The sequence below is a fragment of the Mollisia scopiformis genome, assembly GCF_001500285.1.
Source record: "Mollisia scopiformis unplaced genomic scaffold LY89scaffold_10, whole genome shotgun sequence".
NCBI lineage: Eukaryota > Fungi > Ascomycota > Leotiomycetes > Helotiales > Mollisiaceae > Mollisia > Mollisia scopiformis.
In genome coordinates, this window is record NW_017263590.1 from 1,127,253 (window position 1) to 1,140,358 (window position 13,106).

General features: G+C 48.7%; 4 protein-coding genes across 4 annotated transcripts; 2 read left to right on the plus strand and 2 right to left on the minus strand.

Moving 5' to 3' along the window:
- The first annotated feature begins 77 nt into the window (after positions 1–77).
- On the plus strand, positions 78–5,510 carry LY89DRAFT_644351 (P-loop containing nucleoside triphosphate hydrolase protein). Its single transcript, XM_018211833.1, has 5 exons — positions 78–427; positions 513–541; positions 970–1,268; positions 1,313–2,058; positions 2,370–5,510. Exons 1-5 carry the CDS (start codon positions 182–184, stop codon positions 5,379–5,381), a joined length of 4,332 nt encoding a protein of 1,443 aa, XP_018072643.1. The 5' UTR covers positions 78–181; the 3' UTR covers positions 5,382–5,510.
- Positions 5,511–5,862: 352 nt separating this feature from the next.
- Positions 5,863–6,575, minus strand: LY89DRAFT_45034 (uncharacterized protein). The gene has a single exon (XM_018207605.1). It carries the CDS (start codon positions 6,479–6,481, stop codon positions 5,960–5,962), a length of 522 nt encoding a protein of 173 aa, XP_018072644.1. The 5' UTR covers positions 6,482–6,575; the 3' UTR covers positions 5,863–5,959.
- Positions 6,576–6,669: 94 nt separating this feature from the next.
- Positions 6,670–9,121, minus strand: LY89DRAFT_732971 (kinase-like protein; the record flags this gene model as incomplete). The annotated part of the gene is made up of 2 exons (XM_018219747.1): positions 6,670–8,895; positions 8,945–9,121. 2 exons carry the CDS (start codon positions 9,119–9,121, stop codon positions 6,670–6,672), a joined length of 2,403 nt encoding a protein of 800 aa, XP_018072645.1.
- Positions 9,122–11,546: 2,425 nt separating this feature from the next.
- Positions 11,547–11,960, plus strand: LY89DRAFT_684212 (uncharacterized protein). Its single transcript, XM_018214835.1, has 2 exons — positions 11,547–11,597; positions 11,654–11,960. The coding sequence occupies exon 2, from the start codon at positions 11,667–11,669 to the stop codon at positions 11,931–11,933; it is 267 nt and encodes an 88-aa protein (XP_018072646.1). The 5' UTR covers positions 11,547–11,597; positions 11,654–11,666; the 3' UTR covers positions 11,934–11,960.
- Positions 11,961–13,106: the final 1,146 nt, after the last annotated feature.

A 13,106-nucleotide genomic window follows, 5' to 3' on the forward strand; every position in this document is an offset into this window, starting at 1 on the left:
TATCATATAATATGTAATTATTTCGTCGAAAATGAGCTCCTCCCTCGGCGACCTGCAGCTCTCGAAACGCCAGGAACGACAGGGGCTGGTGCCTCATATCAACTTCTCAAATTCACAGCCTTCTCCTCTCTCCAACAAACACTCGACAGGACTTCGTTCAGCGCCTTGGCACCTCTAGATCATGATGGACGACTTAGATGACTCCAGCTCTGATGTTTCAGACACAATCCTTCGACAAGAAGACCTCGACGATATCCCAGCCTTGGCGGCCCCACTGGTGCAAGACCTCACGGAGGAAGATAAATTCCTCAGTGACACAAGCTCCCTATCCAGTCTAGTATTGAAGGATGGAGCTCCGGAGATCAAACCGAGACCTTATCAGCTAGAAATGTTTGAAGAGAGCTTGAAGAGAAACATTATCGTTGCTGTTTGTAACCCCTCTGTCGCGTTTGTTTACCTTATGTGATGCTTGAGGATACTGCACGATCATGATGCTAACAAAAGAACACCAGATGGATACGGGGTCTGGAAAGACCCATATGTAAGTGTAAATTCATGCATATTTTCCCTTGAAGTTAGATAAGTAGTAATTTGAGCTTTTCTGTATTTTGAGGTGTTTTGGAAGTATCCTAAGTATAGTCCGATTTCTGCATTGCATTGTCTATTCTCGCTCAGTACCAAGTTACATCATCCCTCACTTCATGATGATTTTATTCAAGACCAAGACATAAAAAATTCGATCTACAACATTCAGACGATAGGTTTCTTGCGCGTAATTGTCTTCTAATATTCAGTCTCGCAATGTCCGTCTCTGGCACGGTACTTCCGGCCTCGATATTGCCGGTCGTAGCCACAGTCACTCCGGGTCGGACTCACCTACTGAAGATAACTCGAGCAATTCGATCTCTTCTCCGTCCTCGACTCGCGCTCTGCTTTGCTCCGAGTTCCTGACTGACAAACATAATATAGTGCTGTGATGCGCATCCTCTACGAACTCGAGAACATTCGTTCAGATCAACTCGTCTGGTTTCTAGCTCCCACTGTCAGTTTGTGTGCTCAGCAGTTCGGATACATTCAATCCCAAATCAGTGCCGTAAAAATCAAATTTCTGAGCGGTGCAGACGAGGCAGATCGTTGGGCAGAGAATCATTGGCAAGTGGTTCTCCTCAACGTCAAAGTTGTCGTGTCTACTTATCAGATTCTACTTGATGCCCTCAGCCATGGCTTCGTCCAAATGGCTTCATTAGCTTTGATCGTTTTTGATGAAGGTAACTTCTCTTCCATCATGATCCCACAGCGCTAACTTCTCAAGCCCACAATTGCGTTGATAAGCACCCCGGTGCTGTGCTAATGAGAAACTTCTACCATAAGCGCAAGGCACTAGGTTTAGATATACCACATATACTCGGACTAACAGCCAGCCCAGTCATGAGATCTAGCACATCATCATTGGTTAGGATCGAGGAAACGTTAGATGCCCTTTGCAGGACCCCTTCAAAACATCGATCAGAGTTACGACTTCAAGTCAAGCTTCCGGTAATGTCTCAAGTATATTACTCAAATCTACCAGTAAACGGGTCAATTGCCGTCTATACGAGAGCGATGACTTCTCTCTCCAATTCTTACCACAATCTTCGCCTTTCAGAAGACCCATACTATCTCAGCCTTTTGAATGATGATAGCGATCGAGGCCGAAGAAAGCTTGACAAAGTAAGGTTGAATCAAAAAACCACGTCCTCCGATCAGATGAAGTCATTCAACGCCACAGCGCAGAAGATATTTGAAGAATTGGGAAGCTGGGCAGCAGACTATTACATCGCGGAAGTTGTAAGCAAAGTTCTTTCACTTGCAGGACAATCAGACAACCCCTTGGGTATCTGGGATATTTCCATGGCAGAGAAACAATACCTTGCGAAGGCCCTACAGTCTGTCGAAGTCAACCGTGATACAAGTCATGACTCTGTCCTGAACGTTCAGACGACAGACAAGGTGGAAAGAATGCTGGATGTCTTGCTCGAGTCAACAAGCGCGCTGTTCTCCGGAATTGTATTCGTCCAGGTATGGCTCTCAGGTGTTTTCCCCAACACGTCTTTCCCTCTACGCGAATCTCATCGTACTGTAAAAATTGTAATATAAGATAATATTGTTCCAAAGATTTTAGGAAAGTCTAAGTCGATGTTAGTGGGGAAACCGGCTTCTTCAAGATAGGAGGGAATTCGCGTCCTTGTTGCATCATTTTGGCTCTGAGAGTTTACTTCACACTTGGGACTTGGCCCACTTACATTGTCTCACAAACTCTGGAACAACATTGTCTTATTTCCCAGTTTTTACGGCATTTTCTTGTGTGGAATGATTGCTGATTTTCCTAGGAACGAGCAGTGGCCGCGGTTCTCACAAAGCTCATATCGATCCATCCCAAGACCCGCCACAAATTCAAAGTTGGAGTCATCGTGGGAACGTCTATGCACAAGTTTCGGACTCGTAACATCGGAGAGCTCATTGACATGAACGAACATAAGGACACCTTATCAAAGTTCAAGAAGGGCAAAATCAATCTCGTAATTGCCACGAGTGTACTGGAGGAGGGTATTGATGTTCCCATCTGCAATCTGGTGGTGTGTTTCCAAAGGCCTGCCAATCTGAAGTCTTTCGTCCAACGGCGAGGACGTGCTAGACATCGTGATTCTCGTTTGGTATTGCTACTCAGCGAAAGCGACAAGCTCGATCAATGGCAGCAACTTGAGGCTGACATGAAGAGGATATATGAAGACGAAATGCGAACCCTACAAGAATTGATTGTCAAGGAAGACAGCGAGGACAACGATGGGAGAACGTTTCATGTCGAGTCCACAAATGCATTGCTGGACCTAGACAACGCAGTATCACATCTCTACCATTTCTGTGCAACACTACCAGCAAATGAGTATGTAGATCTTAGGCCAGAGTTCATTTGCAGTCACGTTGCCGGAGACTTGGTCACTGCGACAGTCCTGCTTCCGATCTCTGTTAACAAAGCTGTTCGAACAGCGGAAAGCAAAACGGCTTGGCTGAGCGAGAAGAACGCAATCAAAGATGCTGCTTTTGAAGCATACGTCGCTTTGTATCATGCAGGTCTCGTCAACGATAATTTACTGCCTCTTTTGAGGCATGATGCTATTGTCGATGAGTTGATGGTCTCGCCAGTCGAACATCGAGCATCCATAGTGTCTGTCAACGAGCAACTTGATCCGTGGGCCGAGATTGCCAAAGCCTGGATACTTGTTGAACAAGAGGTGGACAGAAAGCTTGGTCAGGCTACCCTCACTATTGGCGACTTAGATGTCGACCTTTATTTGCCAATTGACATCCCTCAAGTCCCGGGATTCCTCATATATTGGGATATAGACACTGAACTACCAGTTTCTATAACAACCAAACCTAGTTTGTCAATACCTGGTGGTACGACAAATATCCCTGGTGACACATTTCCATTGCTTCGGGCTGGTTTTGGTTCTCGATTTCCCGTCAAAGACAAGCTGTTGCCCATGTTCTTCGTTGCACGCAACGACATGAACCTTCGAAATCTTGTGGGTTTCCACGATGCCGTCAATGAGTATGGGAGTCTATCACCAATGAATGATGCCTTGATCAGGGACAAGTTTGACCCTAACATAGCGTACACCTATGAGCAGATTCTCCACCTCAAGCCAGATTCGCGTAAGGTACAATATCCCTACAAGGAGTATCAAGAAGTACCTGTGGATGTCCCACACTTAGCTCTCAGAAAGGTCCCAAAACGGAACGACTTTCTCCATAAAGTCGCCTTTGATCCCAGCGCTAGATCAACCAAAGAGTTCTCGTACGTACTACCGATCAACAGATGCACGATCGACGATTTACCGTATAAATATGTTCAATTTGGAAGATTGATTCCGTCGATCATGCATCGTTTCGAAGTAGCGCTCATTTCAGAGGAGTTGTCGAGGACAATACTTCAGAGTGTGAAAATCTCAGACATCAGTCTAGTCTTGACTGCAATCAGCGCATCCAGTGCCCAGGAAGAATCGAATTACCAGCGATTGGAATTTCTTGGAGACTCCATCTTGAAAACATGTGCCTCAATTCAACTTATTGCCGAGTATCCGCTATGGCACGAAGGATACTTGTCTGCAAAGAAGGACAGATTGGTGTCTAACTCAAGATTGTCCAGAGCCGCTCGAGAAATTGGTCTTGACAAGTTCATCATTACAAAAGCGTTCACTGGACACAAGTGGCGACCAAAATATATCGAAGATCTTTTGGCTCTACCAGTGTCTAACAAGATGAGAGACATGTCGACTAAAGTCCTCGCAGATGTTGTTGAAGCTCTTGTTGGAGCAGCCACTGTTGATGGTGATATCCCGAAAGCATTAGCTTGCCTGCAAACCTTTCTGCCAGAGCTGGAATGGAAGCCGCTTGAACAGCGAAGGTCCTTCTTGTATCAAAGAACGCCGGACATCCAACTACCCACCACTTTACAACCACTTGAAACGTTCATGGGCTACACTTTCAACCGAAAGTCCCTTCTCGTCGAGGCAATGACCCATGCTTCTTGCAACAGTGGCTCAGGCTCACTCGAACGCTTCGAATTCCTAGGAGACTCAATCCTCGACAACATCATCGTCACAGCGATGTGGCCTCATGCTCTCAGCCACTATCAGATGCATCTACTACGCACTGCTCTCGTAAATGCCGACTTCTTAGCATTCATCTGCATGGAATGGAGCATCGAGCACGAGATCATTGATCTGCAAGTCCTCCCCACAAACATGAAATCGGCCAAAATCGCAGAAAAGTACAAGATGGTCTCCTGGCCTCTGTGGAGATTCATGCGTCACACGTCTCCTAAGCTAGGATTCGAACAAGCTGCTACCTCTGCTCGATACTCCGAGCTTCGGACTGAGATCAAAGAAGCTATTGAGAACGGGACACACTATCCCTGGGCTCTACTCTCCCAACTGAGGGCTCACAAGTATTATTCCGATATCGTGGAGTCCTTACTTGGAGCTGTATGGATCGATTCCGGTTCGTTCGATACCTGTAGAGAGATCGTGCATAGGATGGGTATCCTTCCGTACTTTGAACGGATCCTGAAAGATGGTGTTCATGTGTTGCATCCGAAAGAGGAATTGGGGATGTTGGCTGATACTTTGGAGGTTAGGTATGTTATGGAGGTGGAGAAAGTGCCATCAGAGGAAGGGGGAGAGGAAGAGAGGAGATATGTTTGTACGGTGTTTGTAGGAGGTGAGAAAGTTGTGAGATTAAGTGGGAATGTTGAGAAGGGTGTTTTGCAAACTATGGCTGCAGAGAAGGCGGTGGAGATACTGAAGATGAAGAAAGAGGGCGAGAAGATGGATGTCTAGATCGAAGTGCCGTATGTGGAGAAGGAGAAAGAGGATATTCTAGGCTTGGATACTGAGATGGCTGATAATTAGTAAAGAGCGTTGGAAGAAAAAACTGTCTGCGGCCCATTTCTTAGGGTAGATTGAAGCAATTAATGATGAAATATCAACACTAGCCAGAACAATCCCACATCCAAAAAAAAAAAAAAAAGGTAAATAAGTATTTTTCTGCAGCAGCGACATCTCATCATTCTAGCCCCTTCCTAATATCAATCAACAACGCCATCCCCAAAACAAATAGTCGCCTCACAACGTCTCACCAGCCCCCCTTCTACTGAAACATAAAAAAGCAATTTTGGCCGCAAGGATCATCTCGGGGGTATTAGAAAAGGAAGTTAATATTTGACCGAAAGAGGAGAGGGGTCAATGCTTTCCTACTATCTGTCGATCTACCGAATCCGGCAGCAAATACAATCAATATGCTCATCATAATCATTTCACATGGGAGGAAAGTAAACGCTGCTGAATGGAAGAAGGCGTCATGCCAAAGAGCCATTATTTGTTGATCTGATACGATCTGAATCCTACCCCCATCTCTTCTAAATACAACCAAGCAAGCCCGAACCCTGCCCCGTCCAATAACAATATATCTCTTTTGCTCGCAGAGCAGAAAAATTTCCCGTAGAGATCGACCGCCAGCCCACGGTCCAGATTGAACCAAATAAAAACCAGAACCATACGTCACACCACAATGGGTGTGGCGTTTCCCCAGAGAAAAGGAACAAACCCCACCCGCCCATACAGCCAGATTCATACCCCGAATCTTCAGTGAATTGTACAGATATAACAGGAGGAAAGATCCCCGTACGACATAGGATGTGAACCCCAAACATATTTCCAAACCGGGAGGCCCGGTTTTCTCTGACCGAAGTAGACATGACAAAGGAGATGGATTTTTTCGCGCTGTGAAGCAGTCTCGCTCGCCTCTCTCTCAAACTTATTTCGTGCAGTCTATAGGGGGTATTTTGAAGACAAAAGTAACAATAACACAGCGTCGAAGGCGGATCCTTGTTTGGGTATGAAAATGTAACAATGGAAAATGAGAGTTCGAAACAGAACATGACGCCCAAATGTACACGCTAAACCCTGGTGGCTGAACACATGACAACCAATGTTGACAAAGGAGAGTATGAAAATGATGATGGTGATGACCCCAAAATATCCTCAACACCATGCAATGTAGATGCAACCAAAAGTACTTTTCCACCATATGAATGATTTACAGTCTGACGAAGCACCCATGGCTCGTCTAGAAGCGACTCGAAGCTGCGAAAATGCTCGCAGCAGCAGAAGCTCCCCACTCGTTCTCCTCATAGTCGTAAGGCGGTGTTGATGATTGCTTGTTGCTGGTTGGGGCTTTTGAAGGCGTGACCTGTGCAATTCCCTGACCGAACAATACCGCGTTGCCACTTGCGGAGGGCGATGGAGTAGGATAAGGATTTGAAAGAGCAAGAGTGCTATTCGATTGACGGAGTGCTTGACGGTTGTCGTTTTGAATAGAGTTCCTGTCCATCTTCTTTAAGGCTTTGTGCGTGCTGCTCAAGACTTCGTCGAGCAGCTCATCTTCCTCATCAGGTGTCTCGTATTGCCGAGCAGCCCCTGGTACTTGAGACCTTCTTGTTCTGCTTGAAACAGGTCCCGCTCCACGGAGATTGTCCACGGATCGGGGTTGTTGTTGAGGAAGCGAATGGTGGCGTTTCAAGACACTGCTTGGATTTATAAGATGATTTGGGGGAATTGGAGCAGTGCCCATTTGCGGAGATTCGAGATTCTGCTGCACGTTTCTCAACGCCTTATCCAAAGCCTCGTAAGTATCGACTTTTTGGTTTGGGCTTGGAATATCTGCCCCATCAACGACCATTGAAGATCTATTGCTGGCCCATGGACCACATCCAGCCTGTGCTTCAATGTCCATTGATTTTGGCGAAATTGGCGTTTGTGACTGGCGTCCTGAGAATCTTCTCGCTCGTTTTCGAAGGTGTGAGAAGAAGCTTTCCTTCTGGCCATTTGGAGGTGAAGCCAAGCCACTGTTTCCAGTCAGTGCCATCTCAGCCTGTTGTCGATGTATGTCGGCATAATGATTATTAGTCGAAGCGACCGAAAGTTGTCGACCAATCTTCTTGGCTACTTTATCATCCGCGTTTGATTGTCGTTGTGTTGATGATGCGTAAGAATCATTGTACGATGGTGTTCGGCTACTTGCTTGTGCTGTAACAGCGTCCGAAAGAGGCGAGATAGGTTTGATGGTAGGCAAAATTGGCATAGGGGCCACATTTGAAGGGCCATTGTTCCATGTCGTTCTCTTGTTAGCTTGAGGACGTGTCTTAGTCACCGGAATCTCGGTCGCTGCGTGGACTGGAGGCGGCCTTGAGGGAGCGACATTTTCCTTCCCTGATGTTTGTGATGTACCAGTCGTGCTGTCGGACCGGCCGATCAAGGATTTCCTGAACCATGATGATTTGGAGGAGGATGAGGGTGCAACAGCCTCGGGAGAGTCCTTTGAGGCACGATAGCTGAGATCTGAGTGCTTACGTCCTAGCATTCTTGATGCCGAGGACTTTGGTCGTAGTGGGTCAACAGCATCGGCGAAGAATTCGTGAGCTAACGCTTGGCTGGATGTTGGTCGACTCTTGGGATCCCACATCAAACACCACGTGACAAAGTGGCTCAGTGATGCTGGCCATTGTGGTGATTGAAGGATCGTATCCATGGCATGAGGTGCCATCTTGGGGAAAGAAAATCCAAGCTTGCCTGCGAGGCGAGTTCCTTCTCTCCAATCTCCACCACCAACTCTGGCGCCAGACTTATTGTACCAATTGCCGGGACTGCCCATGATCTCGCATACTCGCCAGACCTGGTCGACTTCGTTACCTCCCGGGAACAGTGGCTTCAAAGTAGCAATCTCTACTGCCATGGCACCGATAGCCCAGATATCGACGGGTGATGAATACTCACCAGCACGGAGAAGGACTTCCGGAGCGCGATACCAACGCGTTGATACGTATGTAGTGTATGCCAGCTTAGAGTGTGTCTCTCTGGCAAGTCCAAAATCGGCAATCTTCACAGTATAAGTGAGAGGAGTCGATGGAGGTGTGACCATTGCTGAGTAGCGACGGAATGAGTTTGCGGAATCCTGTTGTGCTGATGTCGATACGAGAATGTTCTCTGGTTTGATGTCTCGGTGAAAAAAGTGATGAGCATGAATATGTTCCAAACCTTGCATGATCTGGAAGAGGATACTTTTGACGCTCCCAACGTCTAAGCATTTATGGTCTCGAGCCTTCATCAGTTGATAAAGGTTTCCATCCATATACTCCATGGCGATGTGAAGTTTCTTGCTGAAAGGATCGAGGAAGATGTCCAAGGCAGGAACGAGGTGTTGGTGAGGTGGGAGTGTTTTGAGGAAGACGACCTCTCGAAGTTCTAAACATGGCGCGAAGGATTCGAAGTTCTTCTTCATTGTTTTGATAGCAATCTAAACCAGTCAGTCAATCCATTCCACCTGTCCAAAGCAAGCTACTTACGACAGTGCCTCGACGTGCTACACTTGAACCTGCAGCACGCACTCGAGCGAGAACCACGCTTCCAAAGCTGCCATCGCCAATGTCCTTCAGTACCTCGAATCGGTCTTCCAAGGCTGTGCAGTTCGAAGGTTGAGGCGTCGACGACCCTCGATGGGCCAGGTCGTAGTTTACCGTCATGGTGATTGTGTATGAGTCGTGTATGTGTGGTATCGTGATGTGTATCGACAGCTAATCGTCTGATGTTGTGACCACCGTTGAAGCTGTACATCGCAACGCGATCAGCGATGAACACCAGGGATCATGGTATCAACACCACCACGATAAGAAATGAGGTTATCTTACCTATCAAGAAGCCCTCCAAGAAGAGCTTGCTGCAGTTACCGGTGCATGAGTCGATGCTGCGAGGTCGAGGTCCGGAACTGACGAGTTGGTTGATCGGGTCGAAGAGGTCGAGTTAGGTGCGCGAGATAAAGCGATCGGGGACAGCGAGTGAATGTGTTTGGTGCAAGTTGAGCGATTGAAAGGTCGAATAGAAGGATTAGAAGGAGGATATGACGAGAAAGGGATTACGAGGTTCTTGAAAGGGTCGTCTCTGATGAGACTAGAGGGCCGTTCCCAAGAAGCCGGTGCGGGTCAGGCTCGTGGCAGATCACAGTAGGATGGGCGCCGTGAGGGTTCTGGCTAGCGTGCTTCTAGGAGAGGAGAGGAGTAATGTAATTGTCGATAGGGGGGCCGGATTTTTGTGATTGAGTGGCAGTGGCGGCGTGGGGGAGTGACCATGGACCAAAAGCAACTGTGGGTATCAGGCGCATAAGGGGAAGGCCAGAAGAACCGCGTCGCATAAAGTCGTAGACCGCGAAACTGCAGGCTTCACCGCTGGCCACAGCTGCTCGGACCGGACGGGGCCTGGTGGTGGAACGTGGGTAGAAGATGTGTTGTAGGATGGGTAGTGGTAGTGTTAGGAGAAAAGGTGAAATGAGTGATAATTGAGTCGGAGTCGGAGGAGTAGGAGGGAACAGGAGGAGAAAACACACGGGACGAAAGGAGAGCAGGGAGTTGTTGTGGATGTGAGCGAGGTTGTCCTGTCCTGTACAGTCCTTCTCGAAGCTTTCCGACCTTTCAGATACTACTCAATCGCCGGGTTCCTGGGCATTAACACGACCAATTTCGCTTGCTGACCCACACCTCAAACCCTCAGGCTCTCTCGCTCGCTGGGCAGAGTGCCAGAGAGGGCACACTCACACACAGCAGTCGAATTGGATGGCCGGGGCCGTGGTGTATTAGATACAATCTAACTGCAGTTGCACGCGAGAGTGAAGCTGTTCTTGTTCGAGCCTGGAGGCAGTCGAGTCGCAATCACACGGGGAGGAGTACGGAGTTGATGAGCCTCGGAGGGATCGGCTGGAACTTTCGCAACAGACAGCCGGTACTTGCTTGCCTGCCTGCTTGCTTGCTTGCTTGCTTTGCTTGTTGTGAAATGCCAGCACAGCAGTTGAAGCTCATTCGACACGACGCGAGATCCAAGGCCAGACGGGGCGACACGGCGGCGGCGGCGGAGGGATGGAATGAGATACCAGATGCCCGGGCGGTGAATGGTTACGCGCGGATGGGAATGGTGAATCGCGATGATTGTGACCGTGCAGAGAACGAGAGAGAGGAAAGGATCAAAGATTCAAAATAATGAGAGTCGGCGGCAGAAGTTGTCGGTTGCCATGAAGGGAGGCGAAGGGGGGAGTAAAGTGAATGGCAGTGGTGTTTCTTATTACGGCGATGCGATGATTTGGGGATTGGGCAGGCACGATGCTCTTTAGCGTCGTATGCTGACAGCTTTGGCAGGGCGAACGACCGAATAATGGCCAGCAATCATTCACGCTGAACAGGCTCGCTCTCACTTCACGTCGAATCGCGCCGCATCGCGACAGACGCTTCTCTGATCCAGAACTGTGACTGGCGATGGAAGAGGTAAGCTGCATCGCTGGTTGTCGTGTCTACCATCTCGACAGAGTTTAGTCTCGTCTTGCTGGTCTCTCCATCCATTCCTGCCTTCTTTCTGTACGCCCGGCTATTTTTTACGGAGTTGCCTCAGCGCAGTGGTTGCGATGGGAATGAGAGAGGACAATGATCTTCCAGCGCTACTATTGCTGCTGGGTGACTGCGACAACTGCCACAGCCAGTAGTACGAAAGTACCGGTCTTGCGTGTACTGTACTGACTGTCTTCGCCTCCAGAATCATGTAATTTTATGTACCCAGCCCCAGCCAACATTGTGATTGACCCGATGGCTGTCGTTTCTCCGCCGGTGCCACTGCTGTCTATTCACGGGAAGGCTGAGTGTGCTTCTGCGAGGCAGGGTGCAGGCTCAGCGTGTAACTTTTCCCGACTCGCGAAGAAAAAGACTCTCCTTGCGTTTCTCGGGGGCCACACGAATGAGATTTGCTGCGTGTAATTATAGCATTGTGAAGAAGAATTAATTACAGCGTCGATGCCGCTCAAAACAAAAGTGGATTGATTTATCAATGCTGTGGGTGCGCGCGACCATGCCTCGTCCCTGTCCCAGCCAGACCCCTAAACTGGAGATTGAGGCCACAATGCGGATATGAATGGGATGTTTCGATATGAAGCTCTCCTTCGAATAAAAGACGGCTCCTTCGTCCCTGTTTCGCTCGGTCAATGCAAGCCCGTCTGTGGGTGCGCTGGTCTGATTCCGTACAGTACGAAGTATTATGGATGCAATTATTGGAATAATTGGCGCGGCGTTAGGGCTATCATCCTACCATGATGCTTTGGCCTTGATCGACGTTGTTCGGCATCGTGCAGAGTGCATTGCGCTGGATTGGGCTTTGGCTGGGGCCGCCAAGAAAGTTGGGGTTCGGAACTCAAAGCGGCAAGCAATAATTTCTTATTCGCAATCTCAACGGGCGTGTCCAGAAGGCTTCCCCCCGATCTCCTCTGAAACTACTCGCCGCACAATCAATGTGCCATGGTCCTGAGGGAGATGGGATGGGAATGGGTGGAAGGGAAGGGGGCAAACGTTCTCGAATTGGCATCCACCAAGACCATCACGTTTACCCATCTGTCGCTGGGTCGAGGTGAACGGCTCCGTCCGCGCCGCCTTCATCCCCCTTTTCCAGATTTTCTCTCATCACTCTCCTTGGGTCTAGCGCATCACCGTCTCGGCCTAGTGCGTCATTCCCATGTCATGCTGTTCCTGAATGGTTCGGGTACCTTTCCACTAGGGGGACATGTGTCTAGCTTCCGCAGTCGACAGACCCACCAAGTCAATGGTCCGGCTCGTGGTAAGCTTCTGCTGCGTGGAGCCAACTGAGCCAAGTTTCAAGCTTGCAAAGTGTGCAGTGGCTGGTTCGCTGGTCACGCCTGTCTCCTCTGCTCGAGCCTCCCCTCAAAGAATTTGGAGAGTCATGATGTGTATGCCGACTTGCTTGTAACTCCTGCGTCCAATATACACCTTGACAGCTCGATCGAGATTCGGGACATTCGCAGTGGCTGAGATCGTGCAGCTCGGCCGTCGTTATTGGCTGATATCATGCTTTATCGGCAGATAGCATTCAAAGGGTTGCAAGGATGCTTCCAACTTTGCATGAGTCAATGCTGTCGAAACGCGCGACCCTTGCACCAAATGTTCATCTCGATCGGACGGGTGCGTTTCACCCTCCCCAAAGTCCATTGCGTCGGGTTTCTGGGACGTCTTTTGGGGGCGGGAAGACGGCGGGAGGCTGGGAGTGCTCTTCGAAGTCAAAACAAGAACGACTTGATCGATTGAATCTTAAAACTATGATCGACATATATCGCTGGTTATTTCAACCGTCTTCGTAGAGCATAACATAACAGGGACCACGGGAACAAATTCTAGCTATTTTCGTCGCTTGACGGCAGCGTTCTTACTTGGAGTTGGAGTTGTGATGCCAGTGGTGTCCATGTTCCGCGACCGTGTGTGCACTTTGACCGCATTAGAGGCCAAGGAGGAGCGCAAAGGATCCGGGCAATCTAAGTTTCGATGACTTCTGTAAAGCACACTTAGCGGTTGTGTCATTCTCGGAGATTTCGTCAAGTTGGCATAAGCTGCGCAGGTCATGATTCGGTTCCAAGTTTCGTGACAAACCTGACATTTTCATCGCTCGGTCGATTCTAGACCTTTAAATCTT

Excerpts from the sequence above, each read along its gene's own strand:
- LY89DRAFT_644351 (XM_018211833.1), top strand. The coding sequence starts at position 182 with ATGATGGACGACTTAGATGACTCCAGCTCTGATGTTTCAGACACAATC. Across the intron at positions 542-969 it reads GGGTCTGGAAAGACCCATAT|TGCTGTGATGCGCATCCTCT; the intron begins GTAAGTGTAAAT and ends AACATAATATAG. Across the intron at positions 1,269-1,312 it reads TTTGATCGTTTTTGATGAAG|CCCACAATTGCGTTGATAAG; the intron begins GTAACTTCTCTT and ends TAACTTCTCAAG.
- LY89DRAFT_45034 (XM_018207605.1), bottom strand. The coding sequence starts at position 6,481 with ATGTTCTGTTTCGAACTCTCATTTTCCATTGTTACATTTTCATACCCA.
- LY89DRAFT_684212 (XM_018214835.1), top strand. The coding sequence starts at position 11,667 with ATGGATGCAATTATTGGAATAATTGGCGCGGCGTTAGGGCTATCATCC.